At 46.3% G+C, this 27,844-nt stretch overlaps 2 protein-coding genes across 7 annotated transcripts; both read left to right on the top strand.

The window, feature by feature from the left end:
• Positions 1-420: 420 nt before the first annotated feature.
• LOC119209437 (FYVE and coiled-coil domain-containing protein 1-like) lies at positions 421-13,114 on the top strand. Of its 6 annotated transcripts, none has more exons than XM_037458800.2 (18): positions 421-502; positions 1,191-1,278; positions 1,381-1,487; positions 2,116-2,241; positions 2,660-2,766; positions 3,217-3,360; positions 4,277-4,349; positions 4,457-6,817; positions 7,218-7,295; positions 7,520-7,638; positions 7,888-8,055; positions 8,137-8,277; positions 8,876-9,084; positions 9,209-9,350; positions 9,695-9,799; positions 10,479-10,689; positions 10,778-10,887; positions 10,972-13,114. In XM_037458800.2, the coding sequence occupies exons 2-18, from the start codon at positions 1,215-1,217 to the stop codon at positions 11,045-11,047; spliced, it is 4,341 nt and encodes a 1,446-aa protein (XP_037314697.2). In that variant the 5' UTR covers positions 421-502; positions 1,191-1,214; the 3' UTR covers positions 11,048-13,114. The 6 variants fall into 6 exon arrangements, with proteins under 6 accessions (XP_037314697.2, XP_037314696.2, XP_037314693.2 ...); XM_037458799.2 differs by having other exon boundaries at positions 4,277-4,373; positions 4,460-6,817; XM_037458796.2 differs by having other exon boundaries at positions 4,277-4,373.
• Positions 13,115-18,358: 5,244 nt separating this feature from the next.
• Positions 18,359-23,403, top strand: LOC134105270 (uncharacterized). Its single transcript, XM_062557848.1, has 4 exons — positions 18,359-18,632; positions 18,714-21,424; positions 23,089-23,142; positions 23,339-23,403. The coding sequence occupies exons 2-4, from the start codon at positions 19,309-19,311 to the stop codon at positions 23,401-23,403; spliced, it is 2,235 nt and encodes a 744-aa protein (XP_062413832.1). The 5' UTR covers positions 18,359-18,632; positions 18,714-19,308.
• The last annotated feature ends 4,441 nt before the right edge of the window (positions 23,404-27,844 follow it).

The raw sequence follows: 27,844 nt of genomic DNA, 5'->3' as shown, positions 1-27,844 counted from the left end.
AAGCTGACTTGTTCCCTATATTCTAGTAATTCAGAATTGTTTTTAATGGCCCTCACACTTCAAGAATGAATACTCTGATTAATTACGAACTGAAAACTGTAATGTCTCAGTTTAAAGCATAATTCCAGAATTTAAAACAAGAATTTGGGACAATTTCATAAACTGTCTCAAAAAGGTGCATCTTATTATGATTATTATTTTCTGGTCACCAAAATATTTTTTTCTTCAAAATTCCTCTTTAAGTGGGCAATCATCTTGATCACGTAAAAACCAAACATCAGGTAATATATTTATGAATTATTGTATTTGTGATGCACGATTCGTCTCTGTCTTCTGTTTATTTATCTTTTGTCTCTCAACCAAACTACGAAGGATTTTAGCAGCAGCAGCTGGCCATTGATCGGCCAGGCCTGTCAATCATCGACTGTCCCCGCCCCACAACAGCTATCACGCTTCTGCTGTATCACCCACAAATCGGACATTGCACAGTTTTACACAGCAAGTACGTCTATTTCTTAAGTTGGCGGCTTATTCAATATTGACGTGTTGTTCGCTTAACGTACCACCAACGTGCAATTGTTTTTTTAGTGGAAGTTTACATCAAAAAACACCAGGAAATGAGGCGCTGCGAACAGGTGCACGTCGGATCGCCAGCTCTCACAATTCGATGTTTACGTCATTGTTTGTTGCCTTTTTGAAGCCGTGTTGAAAGTGATTTGAGTCGGTTCTCGCTGCTCTGTTTTATCAACCGCACGTTGCAACACATTTGCCTTAAAAAAAAAAAGCATTTTGTCGCTGAAAAAACACGGACTCGCTCCATCCTTCCGTCGTGATGAGTCAAAGCTTTGCTAACTTCAGTCAGCTGTCAGCGCGGTTTGTTCCTCTTCTCAGATCCACGGGGGAATCAAGACAGTTACGGAGTCATGGAATTATGGCTCAGACCTTTTTGTTTTGGAGGAGTACAGTATTGTGTTTGTGGAAGAATAGTTGGTGAACCTATGAGTGTGTGTGTGTTTACCTCCATGCAGTAGCATTTTGGGCATACTCGTCACATCTTGTGGTGTGATCACAAAGTTAATTCGTTTTTTTTTGGCGGGGGGGGGGGGAGGGTACATCTTTGTTTACATTATGGGAACCTTTAAAAAGATATTCCAAAAAAAAAAAACGGAATCCCTATCATTTTAATGCAGATTTCCTGACTGGACCACTCCATCATGGCCTCCTCCTCCCCATCAGTTGGAGATAATCAACTGCAGAGGATAATCAGAGATCTCCATGGTAACTATTGCACACGTGTGCGCCATGCCTCACAGTCGGGATGATGCATACAACATTGGCGCGTGTGCACGTGTTGACGATGCTGTTAACTGTGCCCTTCAGATGCTGTGTTTGAGTTGAGTAAAGAACACAACGAGGTTGGTGAACCTGTAACCGATGACTGCCCCAACCTGCACAAGTTCTTCTACAAACTAGAATACCTGCTACAGGTACGTTCTAATACCCCCCATGCATGTTTTGTTCTAAATTCATATTATTTATTTTCAGAATCATCATGTATTAGTTGTTGTATTTCCTCGTTTAACCATTCCGGCTTCAGCAAAAATAAAATGAAACAACCTGAGGGACAAACGTGCACTTTTGGTTTAAGTTTTTTGCATTTTAAACAGAAGCTTCAAGCTGTTGTGAGGAAGGGTTGGTTTGCTACAAAAAGGTCACAAGTTAAAAAGACTGTGAACCGTCTGCTCCGGGCCAGTGACATTTTGCGGTTGTGAACCTTTAAAATTACAAACTAAAGAGTGACTTATTTTTCTCCAAGTCTTTCTAACAGACAAGTCTAAAAAAAAAAGGTCAGGGAAAAAGTCTAATGTGTGTATCAGAAATAGCTGTGATTATCTTGTCTTATCTTTGGAGGACCTACAGACTGGAAACCACAGCTCTGAGGAAACAAAGGTGTATTGTAGGAATCATATTAATTACAATTTTTACCATTAGCATTAAATATTTATACTGAGTCGTGCCAGAAAAAACCTTTCATACAATCCGTACCGCTGAAGACATTTTATAATATATATGTAACATTAATTATGCAGTAATGAGGTCATGTGTCTTTCCTAGTTCGACCAGAAAGAGAAGACAACCTTTCTTGGTCAGAGGAAAGACTACTGGGATTACTTCTGCGACTGCCTGATTAAGATCAAGGGAGCTAATGATGGCATCCGTTTTGTTAAGTCCATCGCTGAGGTAATCGTTCCCTGCAACACGCACTCGCACAGTCACACACCCTAACCCCCCCCCGCCCGGGCTGCCTCGGCCATGTTGTGCAACACATGGAGGCACATAAGCATGTAACTAATCCACAGGCGAGGCGGGTTCAGTTAGACTCGGCGCTGCCTCGCTCACCTGCTGCCTTGCCGCTGATTTTCTCGATATGATGGTGCTATTATAAAAACGTGTTACTGATGGATTTTTAAAATATTGAATGCTTTTTATGGAATTCAGTTCAATATCCAATGTATGTTGGGCTATAGTGCGAAAAAATGGAGCCACTTGTTGTGTTTTAATACTGACCAGACTACAAAGAACACCAACTACTGGGGTCAGTCCACATGGCAGTAACGTGTGTGTGTCTGTGCTTGTGTATATTTGTCTGCATCCTCAGTTGAAGACATCACTGGGGAGAGGAAGGGCCTTCATCCGCTATTCACTCGTTCACCAGCGTCTCGCTGACACTCTGCAGCAGTGTTTCGTGAACCAGAAGGTCACAAGGTCAGAGAAAACACGCTTATATATATATATATATATATATAGATATATATATATATATATTTATATATATATATCTATATATATAGTGTATATAGATGGAACATTTTTCCTTTAAAGCTGCTAAATGTCCTGCTTGTACTTTATGGAACAACAATGCCTGTTTAGGAAGTGCAACTCTCCCTTCCTGATTCACATCTTACATCTGTATTCACGGGCGAACACAACGGCCACTTGGTGTAAACGTCCACACCTACAGTCAGGTCTCACTTCCTCCGCCCTCCACCCAACGAAAGTCATCCTAGTTCATCGCAAACAGCGCAGTTCAACCTCAAACCCACTGCCTCACCAACTGTAAACAACACTGTCATGTGACAAATTAAAGATGTGTTTGTGCTGACCTCTCCTCAGAATTGGGTTTTATGTCTTGATGTTTTTGTTCTTCCCACCCAGCGACTGGTACTATGCCCGGAGTCCCTTCCTTAAGTCTCACGTCACTGCCGACATAATAAATCATCTTTACGAACTCAACCAGATCCAGTTCGACGTGGCGGCCCGGGGTTACGACCTCGATGCGGATTGGCCGACTTTTGCAAGGTAAAAAATGCCTAGAATTATATTTGTACTTTTACAATTGCGTGTTTCCTTTCAAGGAAAACACCAGCTTGATCGTGACAGACCGGAGGTAATTTAAAAAAATCCTCCCAGTTTAGTGCAGTTAATGCAGTACTGCGGTGAAGCAAAATTAAGTATTTCACAACTTCGAGTAACACGTAATTATCTGATCACTCTGCACATTCACAGCTCTTTTCTTTGCTTAAGTGTGTGTAAATGTGTGTGCGTGTCAGGGGGTGCCGACAACGTGTGAGCGCTGATCACCGTTCTTTACGTCAGCACCTTTCCCCAAAACCTTTCACTTCCCTGTCATCAATTTGCAGTCACTCTACAGGCAGCGGACACAATTTTAACAGGCCTAATTTGCGGTGTTGTTTGTTGTTGTGCATCAAATGATTACCGGTGAAGTCTTACGATGTGATGCAGCGCAGCAACACCTAGAACAACACAAACCGAGGGACGGAAGAAAGGTGTTGAATCAACACCTTTCACACACAGTATGAACACGATATGAAGATAACCACATTTACAAATGCAGTAAGACTATTATAGACGGACATATTGCCTTGTGTTCTTGAAATTTATTTTTACCAAATACTTCCAATCGGTAGCCTAAAATACACTTGCCCAGTTTGATCAAAGAAACTCTAGCTTTCATTCCACTGACTGAGGTCATGTGTCCATTATAGGACATTTCTTTGGAAAATATGAAACGGATATGAGACCATACAATACAGTTTTACAATAGAGCCACATCAAGACGTGTTTTCAATCGACTTAAGTTCCTCCTTTCTGTAAAGCTGGTTGTGTTGTATCAGGTAGCTGTCATGTGCATCTTAACTCGTTGTCTTCATCAGTTGTTGAAGACCTTAATATTTGGTATGTCCTTATGTCCAAGGCGAACCTTAGGTACGGCCTCGCCAGCTTTTGTGTGGAGGCCCCCCAGTCGCTGCTCCAGCATCAACAGCCTCGTAAGCGGCTTCTCGCACTCACAGGTGCTTAAGAACAGTCCTGCAAAAATGTTTGAGTAAATTAGACTCTTTAAAAGCTTCACACTTCTCTTTCTCCATTTCCTAAGCAGGTGCAGGAGTTTGGCCCAGTCTCCGACCTCAGTCACGGCCCCCTGGGGGAGCTGGGGGAGCTGGGGGAGCCCTCCCCGTGCAGCGTTGCAGAGAACCTCCGCATTGAGCTCGACCAGTCCGAGCTGCAGCGGCAGGAGCTTGTGGTGCGGGTTCAGGATTTGGGGAAAGAGGCTGCCGAGCTGAAAGCTGTGGTTGAGGACCTTCAAAGCCAGCTGTTGGCAGCTCAGACGGCCTCGGGCAACTCTTCGTCCACGGCGGCCCAAAGTAGCCGGGACGCGGATGGCGAGGGGGGAGCAAATCGCCCTCAACCCGGCGGTGACGCGCTGATCGGTGAACTTCAGGACAGACTCGCTGCGGCGGGGGATAAAAACATGGAGCTTCTCTCCAAGTTGGGCGAGGCCCTCGAAGAGAAGGGACAACAAACCACGAGCTACTGTGACTCGGCCTGGAAAATCCAGGAACTCCTGGATAGACTCAAGGCCGCGGAGGAGGAGAGGATGGAAGCAAAGAGGGAGGCGGCCGACGGGGCCGGGCGCTGCGAGCGTCTGTCCCAGGAGCTGAAACTCCGGGGGGAAGAGCTGAGGAGCAGCGAGGCGAAGCTGGCCGAAGCCGAGTCCGGCGCCCGCGACGAGCGCGGGGCGGCGCTCGGCCGGCTGGAGGAGCTCCAGGGCGCCGTCGGCCGAATTCAGGGGGCGCTGAGCGTGAAGGAGAAAGAGACGGGGAACCTGAGAGCCCAGCTTCAGGACCTCCAAGCGTCGCTGGAGTGCAGAGAGCGACGGGCGGAGGACCTCAGGAGGAGGCTGCACGAGGAGCGGGACGAGGTCGAGCAGAGATGCAGCACGAGCAGCAGCCTCAACGAGAAGCTCAAGAGCCAGCTGCTGGACGCGAGGGCGGCCCTGAAAAAACGAGAGAAAGAGCTCGCCTTCAGTTCAGAGAAAATCAAGCATTTCGAGGAGCAGGCGGAGAAGCTAAACGCCGAGAGGGAGCGCCTGAGCTCCGGATCGGCTGACGACGAAGTCGCTTCCTCCGAGGACTACGAGGCCAAATGCGGCGTCCTCATGGAAACAAACGCTAAGCTGCTCCAAACCGTGAAAACAAGGGAGCTGAGCATTACGGAGCTGACCGAGGGCAGGACCGCCCTGTTGGACCAGCTGGATTCTTTCAGAGCTCGTGAGAAGCACTTAAAGGGCCGGGTTGAGGCCGCCAAGATGTGCGTGGAAGACAGGGAGAAGAAGCTTCTCGACGACAACCTGCATTTGGAGGAGATGGCCCAGAAGGTGCTCGTCCAGACGGAGGCACGTGATGCTCAAGCCAAGAGGCTGGAGCAGGAGAACAAGGAGCTTCTCCAGGTCCAGTCTTTGTTGAGGAAAACGTCGGCCGCAACTCAACGAGAGCTGGACTCGGTCGCCGCCAAAGCTGCACAGCTGGACAAGAGCCTCATCGCGTCCCAAAGAAGCCAAGCGGAGTTACTCGAAAAACTCCGGGACGCTGAGGCCAAACTGAGCGAGCAGACCGTGGAACGCGGGCGTCTGCGAGCTCGAGCAGAGGAGCCGGAGAGCAGGAGCGGCGAGCCTCACGGCGAAAAGGGAGCCGCGGAGAGCAACGAAAAAACGCCGAAGCTTCACGACGAGCATCAGAAGTCCTCGTCCTCGGACACCAAAGAGGCCCCGCTGCGGCTGGCTGCGGCCGAGGCCCGGCTGGAGCTCAACCTCCGGGAGGTGCGGCGGCTTCAGGACGAGGCGGCGGAGCTCCGGGCTCAGCTGCTCGCGGCGACGGAGGAGCGGATGAAGGTCCAGGCGCTCCAGGAGGTGACGGAGTCCTCCAGAGAGGACCTCCGCGTCCTAGCGGAGCAGCTCAAGGCCCAGGTGGAGGAGCTGAACCGCCGCCACGTGGAGGAGATCCTGCGATCGCGGGAGCGGGAGGACGCCCTCCTCCGGGAGCGCGACGGCGAGGCCCGGGCCCGGGCCGGCCTGGCGGCGGAGGCGGCGGCCTCCCGGGAGGAGCTCGCCGCGCTGAAGTCGCGCCACGAGGCCCTGTGCGTGGAGAGCAGCGAGTCCAGGGAGGCGCTCCACAGAGCCAACACGGAGACGGCGGAGCTCGGCGTGCGCGTGTGCATGCTGACCGGCGAGAGCGAGGAGGCTCGCCTGCGCTGGGAGGGCCTGTCCACGAGGCTCCAGGAGCTGGACGGGGAGGCGGCCCGGGAGGCCGAGAGGCTCAACGCGTACCTGGAGCAGCTGAGGCGGGAGAACCAGCGGCTCCTCCATCAGCTGCTCCGCGGCGGCGGCGACGAGGCCGGAGAGGCGGCCGGCGCCGTGCGGGAGGCGAGCGGAGAGGAGGTCCAGGAAATCCAACTGCAGGTCAGCCGAGAGCCGCTGAGCTCAAGAACTGAAGCACGCTTTAATGAGTATTACGCACTTAAGTATCCAGGTTACACAAAGCTGATTTGCTAATCTCCGTGTCAGCAAGTTATATCGTTATATTTTTTTAATTGTAGGACAAAACCTGGTTTCTCTGCTTTGTGGAGGGCTTGTTTCTCATTGGCTTGATACATGCATGCACGAGCATGTCAAGGACTTCAGAGAGAGAAAGAAGCAGTTATCTGCATAGCCTGTTGAGTAATGTGCATGTAATAACATTGCTTGACTCTTTTTTTGTACATGGAAATCCTCCGAAAAGCTACTGTAATGTCTGAATTCTTACCATATTCACCAAATAATAATCATCAGTTGATGAATTTGTATCCTTTATATAAATCAGGAGTTACAGGAAGTAAAACTGGAGGCGACGGAGCGGGAGAAAGTGCTCGAACTGGAGAACCGATTCAAACAGCTGGAGGTAGGAGGACACGCGGATGCCATGTTTATCAGTGGCCGTCTAATGACTAATCCAGGGGGGTTTGTATTATGGTGGCGTGCGTGATTCCAGGCGCCGCAACATAAAACCTGAGACTTAAATGCGTGAATGTGAGGCTCCGTGTTGAAAACACACAAAATGATGGTCTCGGGCATGATTTGCAAAGAACCAAAAAATAATGTTTCGCTTTGCTTTGATGATTTCAGGCTGAGAATCAGAGGTATTGCCAACAGATTGAGGAGAAAAACATCCAGATGGCCGATTCCGAAAATCTCATCCAGCAGAAAGAAGACGAAATAATCCATCTGAAAAGGGATTTATCAAGGTGAGATACTGTATTCATAAGCACACATTCTGGACTGAATAATTAGAGCTCTGTGGAAAATGTGTGTTTGGATCAGATTGTTTATTTTTCATTTAGTATGCTTCATCTAGGAATTTGTATTATTTTGCTCTGTATTCCTTTTAAAAATTCAAGTCCAAAAATAACGATCGCACTCTCTCGAGATTCCCCCCCCACCATGTGTCTTTGGACACATCGCGAGTCGGCCTGTGTTTCTTGCATTAATTGCAGGTCCGAGGCCGCTCTGACAGCTGCTCGGCAAACCTGTCAGGAGATGAGCGAAAACCTACGGAGAGTCACCATGGACAAACAGAGCTTGGATCTCAAGGCGGCCGCCGAACTCGACGACCTGTACCGCACCAAAATCAACTTGGAGGAGCGGCTCGTGGAGCTCATCAGGTATTTAATAAAACGTACGCGACTACTGCGCTGCAATTCGCTACTGTCGCGCCGCTGCACTTACGCCGGGCGTCTCGGCAGGGAGAAAGACGCGCTGTGGCAGAAGTCCGACGCTCTGGAGTTCGAGCAGAAGCTGCGGGACGAGGAGACGGAGAGAGACGTCAACTACTGCCTGGGCTGCCACAGCCAGTTCAGCTGGTGGCTCCACAAGCACAACTGCAGGTGAGTTTTGTCGTCCGGGGGTCAAAATGGATCGAAGCGGGCTTGACTTTGTAGTCGGTACGTCAGCAGGTAAACTAATGAAACCAAGGTTAAGGTCGCCACTTTTTGAACCAGTGGGACAATGGAAAACCTTTTTGTCTCATCATAATCTATTGTTTATTCAGAGGCTGAATTGCTGAAAACATTTCACCGGTTCGCCAAAAAACAATTTAATTTATCCGCATTGCATCGCTGGCACCAGAATGACATTTCCCTTTTCGGGCGTTGTGATCGAGATGGCAAAATGTCACAGGAACCAACGTTCGTGACATTTTTCTTGTGGATCTCACTTCTCATTTAGACTTGCCAACTCCAAACCAATAGTGACAGTAACAGAACTCAACCAATTGAATGGTACTCATCGAAACGCAATCGAACATGAGGTTCTGTGAGGCTGTATGGATAAAGATGAACTGTTGATTTGTGTTTACATTTAAAGAGTATCAGTAGAATATAAACGAAAAGAAGTGAAGTGAATAATTATTTTATTTCTCCCGGTGGAAATGCACGCCGTGCATTAAGCAATTTTCGTGCTCAACCCCAACACGTGTGTCCTCAGGCTGTGTGGGCGGCCCTTCTGCTACTACTGCTGCAGCAACGCCGTGAGCACCCGGCACGGCGTCCACAGGGAGCGCTGCTGCGCCGACTGTTACAACCAGCACAGCGCGGTAACAGAGCGCCACCCGCAGGAGGAGGCGACTCACAGCGCGCCGGGAACACCCTTCAGTCGGCTGCTGCAGGCCGGCAGAGCTGTGGCGAGCAGCTCAGGTAAACGGAACACAGTGCAGTGTGTCAAATGCTGATGGATGCCTCGTTTTCAGTTTGGGGGGGGGGGGGGAGTCGAGAGCTCACGCAATGCAATAAATATTTATTTTTTGTTGTCATTTTGTAGGAGCAGACGAGGGTGAAAAGCTGAGTGATGGTGTTTTTGACATCATCACAGAGGAGGAGGTGAGCGGGGTCTTCGACAGTGACTCCCTCTCTTTTGCCACCGCCTGCTCCCCCGGACACAGACAGCAGGGGGCAGCAACACTGTGAGTATCTCACCGGAATTCACTTCAGTTCTTTTCAGCTGAAACATTTTTTTTTTACATTTGACATTTATAACTTTTGCACATGTTCCACAGCCCTGCTAAGTGTGTACTTAGTTACCCAGACTAGATAGCGTGTGTGTTGTGTGACACGTTCCCATCCCCTAGAGATGCACATCACTGTTTTAGTATTTCTGATGAGGAGGAGGAGGAGTTTCTCCAATTCACTCCAATTGATTCCATCTGTATCACTATGGCGGATTTGGTTTGATCTTTTCACACAGAAATGATACAAATGATACAAATTGACGTTGCGTAAGTGTAGAATATCCGCCACTCTTCGCTAGAAACGGCAGCGCCAGCGCTGGAGACCTGGCGTCGGACGACACCGAGGACCTCGGTGCTGCGGTACAGGATGCGGAGATCTGCCTGCTGAAGTCCGGGGACCTCACGTGAGTTTCGCATGCACTGAAAGTTCCTTTGGGTTGGGCGGTGGTCACAGGGGGGTTGGACTTCTTGTGTATTCTTCCGATGAGAACTGCGAAGTAAAACCTGAAGCTGTGATGTGTGGCATCGACAACTTCCCTCGGTGTTACTTGGTACATGTTTGTTTCTCCTTTTTTTTTTTTAACTCTGAGGAGTTCTATGCAATAAGTATGCCGAAAGCTTGTAGTCAGCATGGGACTGATTTAGCAAAGTGCTAAATCTTATCCACAAAACTAGAATAGAACATACATTTTAAACGCGGACCTGCGTTGATTTCAAACATCGAGGTCTGTTCGGTTCTTGCGTGGAAAAAGGGCTCCGCAAACAACCTTTTGTGGCTTCCGGTCATGAAATGACGTCACTTCAGCCAGCTGAAAACAACAAGCCGCTCAATCTGTGCTCCAGGCGAGCAGCTCAAGGCTACTCGAAGCACGACACCACTGAACCGCCCAGCGAACCGCCGGGTGCCGGGCTGCGTGGGCGATGGAGGCGCCAGGCTTTGACAGGGAGGGATACGCGGAAGAAAAAAAAGACCAGATCTCGGATTCTGCTGCATCAATTAGTCTTTTCCCGTAGCCCACATGCACACTAACACTATACATGCAAACGTTCTCGCATCGTTTATCCCCCCCCCCCCCCCTGCAGGCTCTCCGTCCTCTTCACAGTGGAGGACATCTCAGGGTTTGGGGACAGCTCTCGAGAGCTCTTCATCAAGTCCAGCTGTTACAGCACCATCCCCATCTCCGTGAGTAGCCCCGGTCCGACGGTCTCCTGGACCTTCACCTCCGAACCGAAGAGAATCTCCTTCAGCGTGATCTACAGGGAGAGTGCGGAGACGCCCCTGGAGCAGGCCAAGGTGAGGCAGCAGATATTTCCTCCTGTGAGGAGGTCTCACAGCATCCCTAACATTTCCATTCCTTCTTTCTCTCTCTCTCTCCCCACAGGTCTTGATCCCGCTGACCCGCTGCAACTCCCACAGAGAGACAATCCAGGGCGAACTGAAAGTCCGACACGCCGGGGAATACACGCTGGTCTTTGACAACTCTTTCTCCAGGTGAGTGGGCCGTGCGCTCCACGCGAGCACACAATGCCCCCGAGCGAAACTTCACAACGTTCCTTTGTGCTTCTGTTCGTTCAGGTTCATCTCGAAGAAAGTGCTGTACCACCTGAGTCTAGACAAGCCCGTCGTCTATGACGGCACCGACCTCCTCTGAAGGCCACGGCGATGGTTTACCAACCTCTATGCATCGAAATGAGAACAGAGACAAACCGTTTTTTACACCTTTTTAAAAAGTTGTAGTTTAAATTTGACACCAAATTTTACTCCGAGATGATTTTTACATCATGATGATGATGAGATTTTAGGACTGTTGTGTGTTTTGAGTGCGAGGAACTTGGTTGCCTGTGCGCATGCAGATTTCCTAGCGCACGGAGATGTAGCCTCTGTTAGCAACGTTCCTTTAGCTGCATTCTTGTCGCAGTAAAGCTGCATTTTTAAACCGTTAGCATGAGGCGCAGTTGCTTCATATAACACTGTTTACGTTATTTCCCCCGTCTCAGAAAGTCCAACTACTGTCTTCTTTTGATGTGCTATTTGCACAGTTACAAAATACATTTTAAGTGATCAATATAGGGTATCTGTTCGTTGAATATGTGACAAATCATTTCATTGATGAAAATAATACTTCATATAATGTGAAGAATCCTGTCCTACTAATTGATTGGAACATAACCCACAATAGGCCGAATGCACCTAGCAGAGAACTACCCCATTATAAAAGTGAAGGAATCACATGAATAGGAGATGGAAAAATACACTTTTCTATCTAGTTTAACTTTAACCTTAAATGTGTTTGTTTGACCTTGCTTTAATACTTTTTTGGCACATTAGTTAGTATTTAATGTATCCAACTCTTTAAAGACACAGAATTATTGGTAGAGAAACTAAAAGCTGGTTTCAAAGTTCATGCTCATTCAGTCGGTACGATACCCTTCTGCCCTGTTGCCTTCTTCTTCTTCTTCACGTGTTGCGTTGTTCACGATGAAGCAGAACAGGAAGAAGGCTGCACCTCGGCCACGAAACGGTGATGACCCTGACACACATATTTCCCAGATTCAACCCTTCGAGGGTCAGACAAAAAAGCAGGGGAGCACATATCAAAATATTTAAAATATTTCCATGTGTCTGTCAGGTGAAGATTTTTTACATGTCATTTAGCTGACGCTTTTATCCAAAGCGACTTACATTGGATTGTAACCCAAGGCTTACATTTTACCTGACTTACATGAAGACATTATTTATTTTATTTTGGAAACAGAAATAATTGCAATAAGAATTACTTTTATTTTGCGTCTGCTTTTCTTTGTTCTTTTATACAGTTATATATATATATACTGTTGCTTCGTTGATGTTCTGCAGTGTGTCAAAAAGAAATGTCATTCGGCCTTCAAATAATCCATGTTTAAAAATCACTTTTATACTTACGTGGACCTTTCATTTGAAGGCTTTAATGTTCAAACATACCTTTATTTCTCTATTGTGTCTTCACTCATCATTTGATGATACCCACGTGAATTTTTCAGAAACATCGCTTTGCTGTACAACAATTAACTTCAAATCATCGTCTTCCAGTATTACGAATCCGTTTTTTGAACGCGAAGATTAGGAAATTGGTAAATGACACTAAAACATGTCTGAGAGATATATTGCCAAAAAGAATCTATTCTATTGTTGTCGAATGGGAGTTCAAAGGCATTGCCACATGACTGCTGTTTAATGCACTTTTGAAAGGACATTTTGTCCGTCTGTATCCCATGAGCCTTTGTGCCAGTTGATGAATGTAGTCTTTTTTTTTTAAATTTTTATTTGTTTGAATCTCGTGCGAGAGTGATTGTAGGCGTGATTGTAGATGTTTACTGCTGGGATTGACGAAGGGAAGCTTTCATTCTCGGACTTAACCTGAAGTATAATTTACATGCTAAAGAATTATAATAGATTGGATTTAAGGTTGTGGAGAAATAAATAAGCACTGTGTGATAACCCACTGAAGGAGAAATTTGACTGTGTCTGCTAATTATTATCCCATCTAGTTATTTTGATATTCTGATATTTCTCGTGAATGAGTTTTTGTGCGTTTGGTGTGTGGCCCATAATTACGTGTGTAACGTGAACACAGCATACATACAGCCTTACAGAGCTGCTAGCATACCAATTAGACAAAGTATATACGACGAGTCCTCTCACAGAAACGATGTCTTGCACAAGTAATAAATATGTCACTTCGGAAGGCAGTTTGTTATAATTTGCCGGGTGATTTGCATTGTGGGAAAATAGTGTCTGTCAACAGCACACTTAAATCCCCTTTAGTATGAATATTTTGGCCATACTCTTAGTACTCATACACCTACTTGGATGTAGTATTTGGGACAGAGCAAATTATGGGGTTTTTTTTTGGGGGGGGGGGGATTATATATAAAAGTATATATAAAATGAACATACTTGCTCCTCTCCTGCTTGTCCGCATCCGAGCATTCAGACCAGGTATTGTTCTAGCAGAGTGTCCGTCCGAGACATGGTGTCTATATCGCAACGGCCATTATTTTTCTCAAGGTTAATGATCTCATTCTAAATCATGTCACATCCTCCTCTCCCTCCTCCTCCTCCTCCTCCTCTCCGGCATTTCTCTCCTCCTTCCTGATGCTTTTACTCACTGCCATTCGTGCTGTGGTCATGCACATGTGTGAATATGCCTCTGTGTGTGTGTGTGTGTGTGTGCGCATTGACTGCTAATGCAGCACAGAACACACGTATGCAGATAATAAATCCACAGAAGGGGACGTTCATAGGCAAGTATGCAGTGCAAATGGATTCTTGTGCACGCATATAAATATGCACATCTCCTATTGGCGCGTGTGCACTCGCTCCCCGGTGATGGAGTATGATGAAGAACACGCGTCAACCGTGAGAGCGTTTGTAGTAAAACGCGCCAACGATCAACTCTCCTCTTTGGAAACCAAAAGAACCAGAAGGCCTTTCGGCGTCGTGCTCCTGCAGAACCTGTCGGAGTCTCCCACTGTTCAGACACACCACGTAGGACATTTCTCAACGTTCCCCCCCCCTCCCCCACACGGAATCAAAGGGCTTAAAGTGTCGGCCCGCAGTTACCTGAGCTGTGCCATTAATCGTCTCGTCTCGAGGGCTCTTGAGTGAAGCGATGTGCACTTCACAGTTTAAACCACCGAGCAGATAAAAAAAAGGCCCGTCAGAGGTTGCCGGTGACATAATGAAATAATTACTCCTGCTTACCGACCGTCTTGGAGAGCAGTTTCCTTTTTTTAGACTTTTTTAAAAGCTCTCTGCTAAATCCCAGATCCCGCATTTAAAATATTTTATGATTTGGTATGTTTGCCCTTGTGTAGTAAAGACTATGAGTCCATAATGTAACAATGTGGCAACTAAATCATTGGCTAAAAACTCTGCATTTAGCCTTAATCTGCAAAATTGTTCTTCAATCCCACATCAGTTAAGCTAGGTTTCCTAATTCTGTGATTTTGTTATTTGCGTGTGAGTGTATGTGTATATACAGTATATGTATATATACTTTGTTAAGAGATTGACTTTGCTGTTCTGCCAAGTAATATTTTCTCTCTGCCAAAAAGGACAGTGCACTGAAGGATGGTGACTCTGTCCTGACGTATTTCCAACACAGTGCCTCCACATCTGCATAAAACAAACATTTTTAATGAACAGGAACACGCAGTACACGGGTTGTTGTGGTGGGGGATTTGTGCCCTAACTTGGCAGCTTATGTCCCTCAAATTAAATCATGGTGGAGCAAAGCACGTTTAAGGGTTGCATTAAGACACTTAATCAGTAAAGAGGAAAAGCAGCAATGGACTTAAATAATGAATTATCGCAAGTAACGTCTAAACATCAAAACTGTCCCCCATCACCATGTATTCTGAGCAGAAGATGACCAAACAAAATGAAGTGATTTGGTGCCGCTCTGTGTGGCCCCTTTTATCTCAGAATCACAGGTTCAAGTGCGCTCTGCACAGCCGCTCTCATCCTCCTTAAAGCCTTCCCCTCAGACGCCTCAACGTAACCCGTACCTGCGTGACACGGCATCATGATAACTGAATAAAGATGGGTCAGCGTGAGCTGGCAGCCCCCCCCCCCCTCCCCCCCCCCCTGTGCTCAGAGGGTGCACAGCGGCGCTCACGTGAATGTGGTGCAAGTGGAACCGCGAAGGCCCTCTGGTGTGAATCAGTGAGTGTACCTCCATCTGTCTACTCACTCTGTGTGTGTCTCAACCATGTTTCTCCTCCTGTAGCAGTACGGCTTCTTCTTCTATTTGCTGCCCTGCCTTCTCTGATCGAGGATGGTGTCGATCATTCAGACACGTACCTCCGGTGAATGCTGAAGAACGTCTCTCCACGGGGTTGCGTTGCTTTCCCGTAACAGCCGCCAGGTCTCGTAGAGTCAAAGAGAGTCGATGATGGTGACCTCATCCCTCCACATTTCTCCTGCTGTGGTCCCAGGCTAAAGTATCTTTAGTGCACCATATCTGAATTTGCTTTTCCTCTCCGCATCTCAGTATCAGAAGAACTAGTGACGTTTTTTTTTATCTCTCGCCTCCAGCCACCCCCCTCCCTCCCCCACCCCCCCCCCCCCGTCCCCCCGCCGGGCTCCTGGTTTCGATCAATGGAGCCTGGAGATTTTCCTTTTGCAGTCAAGAACATGCAGCCAACCGTCCGACTTCGCTGGAGTCGTCGTGTGGAAGAATTAAACGGCTCAGGGGAAAAGAAACAGCAGGGTGATCCTCAAATTTGAGGATGCAGGTACATATAATTGTGTACGGTATTGGTATGAGTGACGTATGCGCGGCTGAGCCATATATTTATTCCTTTTTTTTCCCCCAATCATCCATTGATTCACTCTCAAATCGCCCCCCACATCTTCAGTCACATACCGAGCAGAGGGAAAGAGGAGAAGAGGGCGCATAGTTGTTCATTACAGCCTTTCTTCTATCCAGAGGTACATAGTGAGACGGAAGCTTGATGGCCACTGTTTCCATGGCAACTCGGCTCGAGCAACCTCCGCCCACAACATCTCAAAAGATCAGAGATGTTATTTTTTAAAGCAACATGAGACGAGATGGTGTCTAAAGCTTGGGGGGGGGGGGGTGGGGAGGAGAAAGAAATCAGAAGAAAGAATTCTGATACCAGACCAAAACTACCACATACAGCTGCTGAGCACATTTTTTTTGGGGGGGGGGGGTGAAGTGAGAAAGCACAGAAGCCACAGCAGCAATGTGTCTTTGTGGGACCTTGAGTGGTGCGGGGTCACAGCCCAAAAACACTCACTCGCGGAGAAACAAGAGAGCGAGTGTTACTTATTTCTAATATTCAGGCATCGATGCTGTAAGTGGTTCCTCCCATTAATTTGTGGGGATTTAAAAAAAATGCTATTTCACCAGTTTTGTTTCATGTTTGCCAGTCATCTGCTCTCGTTGTGATGAAACCTTTTGTTTGTTGACACCTTTTTGAACTCGACAGCCACATGATCACGTGTGTTTCAGCGACAAATGTGCGCACGTTTTATAACCGTATTCCTGAACCATGACCTATCGTCACTTATGCTGGCAAAGAAGGTCCGGCTGAAAGTTGAAAAGCATTTGGCTGCGGCTTTATTTGCCCTTTGATCGATGATTCGCCACCCTTTTCTGTTCTGTCTACTTAAGTGTAGCCGACGCTACAAAATGTGTCCCCCCCCGTGAGGATTGTCCCTCACATGCATGAATGTCTTGGATGCCACACACGTTGAGGCCCGGCAGGACTCGAGTGAGACGATCGACGTCCCTCTCCGGGCCGCCTCGCCCCCCCCCCCCTCGGTGACGGGGCTTTCAAATTGGTGCACGCCGCAATTCCAACATAGCGCTGCGGGCTCCTTCGCGGCGGACTTGCCAGTGTGCGTTTCCATGGAGACGCGGTCTGTTCTCGCCAGCCCCCCTGCAGCCTGTGTCATTGACTTCAATTAGTGCAGAAGGCCGTCTTGCCTAAGCACACACTTACGCCGAGAGCCGGGCTCTCAAAGGGTTGCAGGAAATTGTCTGAGGAGATGTTTGGGGGGCGGGCGACACGCTGGAGAGGACTTCAGGGCCACGGAGAGGCCTCGTGATGTACTGGCATCCGTCCTAATGCTGGGACATTGACAGATCAAAATGAGGGACATTCACATTTCAACCGAGAGCTCTCCGTGGCCTCAGCGAGAAGGGCGGCGTGTAACCGCAGCAGAATCTCTGCAGGCAAATCACCTTCCCCCATTAATCACAGTTTACACCACAAACGGACGGTCTCACGCAAAAGATGCCGGGGGAACCCTTCTTCGCTAAGAACGATTGTACTCGCCGTCCCAGCGGCGGGATGGGTCCTGGGACGAGATTCAACCTCGACTCGTTGCGAGCGCGCTCCCGTCTGTAATCACCGCCAAACAGGTGCATGACTGCACAGCCGGTGATTTTAACCCCCCCCCCCCCCCCCGCTAATTCGACAACGCGCTCCGCGTTGAACCTGTGGGATGAAGCGTCGTGAACCTCGGGGGGGCTCGGAAAATCCCACAAATTTACTTTAGATTGTGTGATGAAGGGAGACGATTGTTCGAGGAGTTCATGCGGAAGACCTTGGCATCATGATGAGCTTCCCAGTAATGGGCTGCTGGATAAATGTGTTACACAAATTCCCATCCCCTTCTGGATGGATGGATGGATGGATGGATGGGAAGAGTTCTGGGAAATGGGATCAATGTAGGAACACTTCATTTGTCCGTTTTTGCCAGGATCAGGTCAAATATGTATTTTATAACCACATTTGTGATCAGGGTTTTCTAAACATGTTTGAGGAATTAGCTAAACATTTGAATTAACAAACTAAAAAAAAAGCTTTCATTTTACTGCAAAATTAATAAAACAAAAAATGTGTTGTTTTATTTATTTATTTATTTTTATATTTACACTATACCATCAACAGTTTTTGGTTCGGAATAATATATTGTACAAAAACATTAATGTATCATATGACTTAAACAGAAAGAGGAAAAAGCTCTGTGTTTGTTTTTGTTCAGATTCCAAGCAAAAAGCTTTAATGGTCATTAAAGACCACATAGTGTGTATATCTGTGTGTGTGTGTGTGTGTGTCTGCACATTAATGTACACCTTTCACGCTGTGAAGCAGAATCGGGGGACGCTGTAACCATCCTGCGATCGTTCATTCGTCCATTCAGCTTCCCCTCTTCACTCCTCGCCTCCGCACAAGGGAGCTCGCCATCTGACGGCTGAAGTGACAACTCGAGGAGAGGAGAATAGAGGAAGAAGTGTGTGTGTGTGTGTGTGGGGGGGGGGGGGGGGGGTTGTAAGGGGCAGGAGGGCGGGGCAGGGCCACAATGTGCTGACAGCAGGCCCGGCCCTCAGAGCACAGCAGATGGTTGGGACGGGGTTCTGGCTGTGGATCCGGATCAAAACGTAACTTTAGCTGTCATGAATGTAATTCACGTCATTTGTATTGTATATTGATGCACTTGTATATTTGTTTGTTCTCTGAAGTATTTGTTTGTTTGGTTTGTGGGGTGGGAACTATAATTGTGCGGTCGGTTTCGGGGGGGACATGTTTTGGTGTTACAAAGCTGTGAGGTCAGTTACGATGGAACCACAGCAACGGGATTGTCATTTTCATGTAGCTCCCATAAGTGGTGATGGTTCCTAGAGTTTGCTCGTTCCCTCTTGGACGTGTGCAGCCAGTGAGGTATGTTTGTTTTCTGTTATCTGTTTGATATGTTCTTATGATGTCCGCTAAAAGACGATCGATGTGTCACGTGTTTTTTAGTTCGACGGTGGATACCAACGTTTTCAAATGGTGGAATAAATCCGGCAGTACGAATCATGGTCTCGTGTGTTTCCTGGAGGGAGTGATAGTCGAACTCAGACCTGCGTGAACCGTTCCCGACCTGCTCGTCAAGACGGATCACAGATAAACAACTTTTACGTTAAAGGACACACAAGTTCACCTATTTTCAGACGTCCATAAGTCAGGCACGGAAGTGTGTTCTGAAAGGACAAAAGGACTGAAAAATAGAAGGGAAAGAAGTACCACAAGGAGCTGTGTGAAGCCAATTAACATAACGGTGTTTATCAGGTATGAAGGAGCATGTACGTAAGTGAGTGTTACAGCTGAACTTTGTCTTTTGTTTGTGATTTGAGAAAAGTATTAATTTCTTAAAGAAGTTGTGTGCATTGAAGAAAGGTATCATTTTGACAGGAGTAATATATGATATCTGCAAGTCTTTATAATGCCTAGTTCAAAGGGTTAAGTTAAAGGAAAGTAACCTATTATTTTGGGGTATTTGGTAAATGCTTGTTGTGAAATGTATTGGTTATTTGTGAAACTTGATAGTGTACAGCCTGCTTACAAATAATTTAAAATGTCACAAATAAGCAAAGATAGTCATTATGAAGGCGCACTCATAGAACAAGAGACAAGGAAGATCGATGAGTCCTGCGTCCTACAAAAAGAAGTTCAGCCAGAAGAGCTGCGAAAAGGTGAAAGAGCCCGCACATTAACAGAAAAAGGAAGAGAATTTCAAAGAGAAAAAACAAAAGGGCTACTACTTCGCTTTGACAGCATATATGAACGTTGGAAGGCTTTAACTAAGCTGGCAAAGAAATCTGTAACAAGACAGGATCCCAGTAACATCCTACAAGAAAACATCAACACTATTCAAAGAGAATTATCTGAGCTGAATAATGTTTATGACGAATACAGAAGGATGGACAGCCCAGCTCACGAAATGCGCCGCAAGCTGGACAATTGCACATCAGTCACAAAAGTCGTCGTACAAAACGCACAGTCGCAAATCCAGGGCATAGAAGAAGAACTGATTTGGCCAGATGCAAGCTCTGTATTTGCCTCTACAACGTCGAGCGTTTCATCTCCAAACTCCAAGTGTTCGAGGGCCATTTCCAATCGCTCTAATGCATCCTCGATTAAAAGACAAGAAGCTGCTGCAGAGTATGCAGCCACCCAAGCTGTGTTAAAGATTATGGCTGAACAAGATTGCCAGCAAGAGAAACTGCAAAGACTTGAAGTTGAAGATAGACTGATAGTTGCAGACCAAGAAGCAGCTGCACGTACTCGCCGTCTTCAGCAAGAAAGAGAAGAGACTGAGCGTAAGATAGAAAAGGAGAAGCAAGAAGCTACTCTCTTAAAGAAACAGCAAGAAGAAAATGCTGAAAGGAAAAAATCTGTAGAGGACCTGAAAAGAGAGCTTGAGCGTTTGGAAGAGCTAAAGAGACTGAATGCAGCCAGAGCAAGGCTTCAAATCTACGATGAAGATACGTTCCAACCAGAGCAAGAGCTAACATCATGTAGGTTTGAGTTGCCTATGCCTGAGCAAGCAATTAATCAGGAGAACCCTGTGAATCCACAACGTCAACCTCTAGGAGAGGTAGCTCCGAGCAGTATACTTCAAAACGAAACAGGAGAGCTGGTGAAGGTTCTAGCTGAAGCAATATCAGCAAATAGACTACCCATTCCAGAGCCTACCATCTTTAGTGGAGATCCACTCAAGTTTAACCATTGGAAGTCTTCTTTCCAGACACTAGTGGAGAGAAAAAATATTCCAACCACAGAAAAAATCTTCTTCCTCCAGAAATATGTGGGAGGAGCAGCAAGGGAAGCTCTGGAAGGTTACTTTCTGATTGATTCAGAACATTCATATTGCGCAGCATGGAACCTACTCAACGAACGATACGGAGATCCGTTCGTAATTGCCAAAGCCTTCAGAGACAAGTTACATGCATGGCCAAAACTAGCCTCTAGAGAGAGTGCCGAGTTGAGAAGATTTGTGGACTTCTTACGTAGCTGTGAAGCTGCTATTGTTCACATTGAAAGCCTAAAGGTTCTTAACGATGACATTGAAAATCAAAGACTCACTGCCAAACTACCTGACTGGTTGAGTACTAGATGGAACCGAAGAGCCACACAATATCAAATGGAACACAGAAGATTTCCTAGCTTTAATTATTTTGTTACATTCCTGACAATGGAAGCTAATATTGCATGCAACCCAATAACCTCTTACCATGCATTACAACAAAGCCAACCTGATAAAGCGAAGATCAAGAGCCAAACCATAGTGGCCACTAAAGCCCAAAGTGCAAAGATCTTCACAACCAATGCAAGTGAAAGAACCATACCCACATGTGTGTTTTGCAAGAAGTTAGGACACAGTCTACACAAGTGTCACAGATTTGTCGAAACACCAGTTGCTGATCGAGTGAAGTTCATTCAAAGCGAGAGACTATGCTTCGGATGTTTGTGCCCCGGTCATCAATCCAAGAGTTGCAGTAGCCGGCTGGCCTGTGACACCTGCTCAAAACGTCATCCTACATGCTTACACGAAGATCGCTCAAAGCAAGAACAAAGGAGAGAATCTTCTAAAGAAATGAGCTGTAGCAATGAAAGAAAGCCACAATCAACACAACGACAAGACAACATCAAGGAAAGCACATCTAACAGAGTTGTGCAAGATGTCAACAGTACACAGACTTCAGCAATAGTTCCTGTTTATGTGTCCACTCCAAGTGATTCAAACAAGGAAGTTCTTGTCTATGCACTGCTAGATTCACAAAGCGATTCTTCATTCATTCTTGAGGAAGTAGCAAACGTTCTGGATACAGACATGGAACCAGTGAATTTGAAACTATCGACAATGTCGTCAAAGGGAACGATTGTACCTTGTAAAAGACTCAAAGACTTACAAATAAGAGGGCTATTCTCCTCTAAGAAGATAACAGTACCAACAATATACAGTCGCGAATTCATACCAGCTAATAGGACACATATTCCAACTCAAGAGACTGCTAAAGCATGGCCTCATCTGCAACATCTCGCACAACACATTGCACCACAAAAAGAATGCGAAATTGGTCTGCTTATTGGGTACAACTGCCCTCAAGCGCTAATGCCTAGAGCAGTCGTGTGTGGGGAAGATGACCAACCCTTCGCTCAGAAAACTGATCTAGGTTGGAGCATAGTGAGTTATGGGGACCCACAGGAGCACTACAGTGATGTAATTGGAGTAAGCCATCGCATCATCGTAAGGCAAGTGACACCTGAAACAAACCCGAAGGTCAAGCTCAAAAGAGAAGTTCATTACGTCTGCAAGACTCAGATCAAGGAAGTGATCAGTCCAGAGGATGTAATTAAGGTGCTGGAATCTGACTTCAGTGAAAGGTTGGTGGAAGATGTCACTGTCTCTCAGGAGGACCTCCTCTTCTTGGCCAAGCTGAGAGAGGGAATCAAACACAAACCAGATGGTCATTATGAAATGCCCTTACCATTCAAACGAGACAGACCAACTCTACCCAACAACAAGTCATGTGCTGTGCAGCGTTTAAGGTGCTTGGAACGGAAGCTCAAGAGAGACCATAAATACTGCTCAGATTACGTCAACTTCATGAAGGACGTCATCGCTCGGGGCGACGCAGAAAGAGTTCCAGAAGAAGAACTAGACAATCAACCAGCCTGGTATATTCCCCACCACGGAGTATACCACCCTCACAAGCCTGGGAAGATCCGCGTTGTTTTTGATTGTTCAGCTAGGTTCAAAGACACATCACTGAATGATCACCTTCTTACAGGACCAGAGCTCACAAACACCTTGGTGGGAGTTCTATGCAGATTTCGCAGGTGCCCAGTTGCGGTTATGTGCGATGTGGAGCGAATGTTCCATCAGTTCCATGTAAGACCTGAAGACCAAGACTACCTGAGGTTCTTATGGTGGGAGAATGGCGACTTGGAGTCTTCACCGTCAATTTTCCGGATGAAAGTTCACCTGTTTGGGGCAGCCTCCTCACCTGGTTGTGCCAATTTTGGTCTTAAACATCTAGCTGCTGAAAGTCGGGACCAATTTGACCAGAAGACAGTTAAATTTATCGAAAGAAATTTCTATGTTGACGATGGACTGGTCAGCGTGGCGTCTGATGCTGAGGCAATCAACCTCATCAAAGAAGCAAGACAGCTTTGCAGCACAGGTAAGCTCAGACTGCATAAGTTTGTGTCTAACAGCGGCAATGTATTAAAAGCCATACCAAAGGAAGAGTGCGCTGAAAGCGTCAAAGACCTCGACATGGCTCTCGGAGAGCCACTCATGGAAAGAGCTCTCGGTGTTCAATGGTGTCTGTCCTCTGATGACTTTCAGTTCAGAGTCGCAGTCAAGGAGCACCCATTGACAAGAAGAGGAGTGCTATCTACGGTAGCCTCCATCTACGACCCATTAGGGTTCGTAGCCCCATTTATTCTCCTCGGAAAGCAGATATTGCAGCAACTGTGTCGAGACAAGGTTGGTTGGGACGAGCCACTCCCAGAAGAAACCAGAACACAGTGGGAATCATGGCTACAAGATCTTCAAAACTTATCTGATGTAAGGATCAAAAGGTGCTATGTTCCAGCAAACTTCAGTGAAGTCAAACAATACCAGCTTCACCACTTCTCCGACGCCAGCGTCACAGGCTAGGGGGAGTGCACTTATCTCAGAGCCATCAACACCAGCGGAGATGTACACTGTTCATTAGTCATGGGTAAGGCACGTGTTGCACCGACAAAGGTCACCACAATACCCCGACTTGAGTTATCTGCAGCAGTAGTAGCAGCAAGGATAAGTGTCATGCTTAGAAATGAGCTCGAGATCAATGGCCTTCAAGAATACTTTTGGACGGACTCAAAGGTTGTTCTGGGATATATAAACAATGAGGCAAGAAGGTTCCACGTGTTTGTGGCGAACAGAATCCAAAGAATTAAATCAACCTCAGATCCCCAGCAATGGCGATTTGTACGCTCTGAAGACAATCCGGCGGATCATGCTTCAAGAGGTCTAAAGGCAGATCAGCTCGTCACTTCTACTTGGTTCAAAGGCCCAGAGTTTCTGTGGAAACAAGAGTTGCCCGTAGAAGATGTTAAAGCGAATGAGGTCATTGACAGCGATCCAGAACTTCGAAAGGCCCAGGCGTTCAACACCAAAGCAAAGGAGGAAAGGACACTGCTAGACCGCTTGACAAAATTCTCTGACTGGAGAAGAGCTGTTAAAGCTATTGCTCGGCTCAAACACTACGCAAAGCAGGTCAAAGGTCTCATTTCTAAAACAAGTCAAGTCACAAGCGTCGGGGAAAGACAGGAAGCTGAGCTTTTCATAATCAAATTGGTTCAAACGGAAGCATTTGGCAATGAAATCAAAAGCATAAAGAAATGCAAGAACGTCAACCCAAAAGACAAAACAAACAAGCTATGTCCCTTCATAGATGAGTATGGTTTGCTCAGGGTGGGAGGACGTTTAACCAGATCAGAGCTTCACCCACACGTCAAACATCCTGCTATCTTACCAAAGGCAAGCCATGTGTCTTCGTTGCTCATCAAACACTACCATGAGAAAGTACATCACCAAGGAAGAGGAATAACTGTAAATGAATTGCGATCCAATGGAATATGGGTCACAGGATGCAGCAGTGCAGTTGCTTCACACATTTACAAGTGCACAAGCTGCAGAAGGTACAGACGTGGTACACATGATCCAAAGATGGCAGATTTGCCAGAAGAAAGATTGGAAGCGACTGCTCCATTCACATATTGTGGCATGGATTGCTTTGGACCATTCTATGTGAAAGAAGGGAGAAAAGAACTGAAAAGGTATGGGCTTCTTTTCACTTGTATGTGCTCTAGAGCAATACATATTGAGATGCTTGATGACCTCACTTCAGATGCTTTCATTAATGCACTCCGCGCATTCATTGCAATACGTGGTAATGTAAGACAGTTGAGATGTGATCAAGGCACCAATTTTGTTGGCGCCAAAGCAGAGTTCATGAAAGCAATGGAAGACATGGATCATGAACAATTGAAGAAACATGGATGCGAGTTTGTAATGAATTTCCCATCATCAAGTCACATGGGAGGTGTATGGGAGAGACAAATAAGAACTATCAGAAGTGTTCTCACAGCAATCCTTGACCAATCTGCTAAAAGAGTTGACAGTGCATCACTTAGAACTTTCCTGTACGAAGTGATGGCTATTGTTAACAGCAGACCTCTGACAACAGAGAACCTAAACGATCCAACGAGTGTTGAACCTCTCACGCCCAACCATATACTCACGATGAAGTCCAACATAATATCTCCTCCTCCTGGTCAGTTTGTGAGTCAGGATGTTTACCTGCGCAAAAGATGGCGCCAGGTACAGTTCTTGGCAAACGAATTCTGGACAAGATGGAAAAAGGAGTACCTTCTTAGTCTTCAACAAAGACAAATATGGCAAAGGGACAAAAGAAACACGAAGGTTAACGACATTGTCATTCTAAATGAGAACGACTCTCCACGAAATCAATGGAGATTGGCAAGAGTAACACAAGTGTATCCTAGCACTGATGGACGAGTCAGGAAAATAAAACTGTTAATGAGTGATTCAACCCTAGATAAGAAGGGAAAACGCACTACTAAGCCAGTCTATCTTGACAGGCCTGTACAGAAGACTGTTTTACTGCTTGAAGCAGATTGAATGTCATGGATGTTTGAGAAAGGAAATCCCAAAAATTGTGATTTGGTGGGAGTTTAGCTGTCATGAATGTAATTCACGTCATTTGTATTGTATATTGATGCACTTGTATATTTGTTTGTTCTCTGAAGTATTTGTTTGTTTGGTTTGTGGGGTGGGAACTATAATTGTGCGGTCGGTTTCGGGGGGGACATGTTTTGGTGTTACAAAGCTGTGAGGTCAGTTACGATGGAACCACAGCAACGGGATTGTCATTTTCATGTAGCTCCCATAAGTGGTGATGGTTCCTAGAGTTTGCTCGTTCCCTCTTGGACGTGTGCAGCCAGTGAGGTATGTTTGTTTTCTGTTATCTGTTTGATATGTTCTTATGATGTCCGCTAAAAGACGATCGATGTGTCACGTGTTTTTTAGTTCGACGGTGGATACCAACGTTTTCAAATGGTGGAATAAATCCGGCAGTACGAATCATGGTCTCGTGTGTTTCCTGGAGGGAGTGATAGTAACAAGCCTCGAAAGTCATTAACTTCTGACTCCATCGCTTGCCTCTAAATGCAGAGAATTACAACTTACAAATTACAAAATTACAACTTACGGGACCAGAACCGGGCTGGGGGGGGGGGTTTGATGTGAATACCTCTTTGATGTGAAAGATCAGTTTGTGTACATGTTCCACACACACACACACACACACACACACACACACACACACACACACACACACACCCGGGGGGCAGTGTGTACGGGTGTGAGTGGATGACTAATGACATGTGGTGTGAAAGCGCTTTTGAAAGCTCTCACAGTGTTTGTAGGGGGTCCTTTTGTGGGGATTTGCATTCAATTCGGCAGAAGTTGCAGAATCTTTATTTTTTTCATTATTTTTTTTTTTTTTGCTGATGCGTGACGGAGGCCTTGAAGGAGCCGCTGTGTCGTGGACCCACGCAGCTCTCCCGGCACACTCACTGGAACTCACTCAGCCCCAGACGGTCCACTCCACTCGCGCGTCTCTGTCTGGCCTCTCTTCTGCATCCACGGATTCCTTCTCCGAACTTCAAAAGCTCAAACTCGCACATTCTAAAACCGGTGAGAGTTTCTTTTGTGCTTTGCGTCGTTCAACATCCGCGTCGCTGAAATGATGACGGCCGGACATTTCTGTCCCCGTTTCTGATGCTCTCTCTTACTTACACTCACAGACACACAGAGCTCCAGGTTGCCATGGCAATCGGATGATGGTGGGTTTATGATTGAGTGGCAGAGGCAGAAGTGTCCAAGTGTTTTGATTGCACACAGTGTGCTGATTTCTCCTTTTTTTTTTTTTTACGGCACAGACCTGCTGCATTTTGTCATTGTTTCTGGTGAGCCCAGCCAAAATTGATTGCAGCCAATAGGATTTAAACAAAAGTGTGTTGCGTCATTCGGGGGAAGTTTAAAGTTGGCCTCTATACACCTACGAACAAGGTAATGGTGGGAGTGTTGGTGGAGAGAAATCGCATTGTGTGCATTACCCAAAATCGCACACAAAGTAACTGTAAAAAGGTTTTTTTTTATTTTTCATTTTCCCCCTTTTGATAGACTCATTGCTACCACTTGCTCTTTTGCGATGCGGCTGCGTTGCCTGGATGTGGAGGGTGAATTTACGGCTTGTTATGTGAATACAGGAGCCGTGTTGTGACTACTGCAAAGGTCCTTGGTCCAATGAATGAAGAACTATGTGCTGTTTTCATTATATGCACCGGAGATGTGAATAAGAGCCTTTTTTATCAATTGTAGTATCTCATCCAAAGCGACAAAATGAAGTGAATGTTTGTGTGTGTGAATTTCAGCCAAAATCCAAACAGACAGTCTGCTCCTCTGGTTGCAAAATGACACTTTTGACTGGATTTACCTGGTCAGTAAACATGTGTCCATGGTCTCCTTGGTTAGTTTTTGTACATTACAACGTGATGTTTATACGCCAAATTACAGTCTCATTTAGACTGACGTAAAGACAATAAAGATGCATCTTTTAGGTGGTGGGGCTACATGCTCAAACCGATCCAAACTATTTGAATTCATCTGTGTTATTTCGAGGGCAAACCCCTGCACTGCTGATGTCGTCTTCGGTAGCCGATCTCTCTTGTTTTTCGGCACACAGGAAGAAGCAGAGCCGCACAGAGCCCGCGTGCACCGTGTTTTCTGCTAAATATGGACACATTACACTGAATATTTACACTGGTAAGTTACGGCAATGATTATTTTAATGTTGCTCCTTGTGTGAAACAACAGAGGTGGAAAGTGAGTGGGCGCGCGCCATTTTTTTCCAGGCGTTTGACGGAAATATGTAAATATCTAGAAAACCTTTTTTTCTGACGTGACACAATTTATTCACAAAACCAAACTACATTCAGCCAAAACACACAGGAGTGCAATACTTCAG

This window comes from Pungitius pungitius, chromosome 15, assembly GCF_949316345.1.
Source record: "Pungitius pungitius chromosome 15, fPunPun2.1, whole genome shotgun sequence".
Taxonomy (NCBI): domain Eukaryota; kingdom Metazoa; phylum Chordata; class Actinopteri; order Perciformes; family Gasterosteidae; genus Pungitius; species Pungitius pungitius.
The sequence above is the reverse complement of the archived record's forward strand: the minus strand, read 5'-3'. Positions and strand labels throughout refer to the sequence as shown.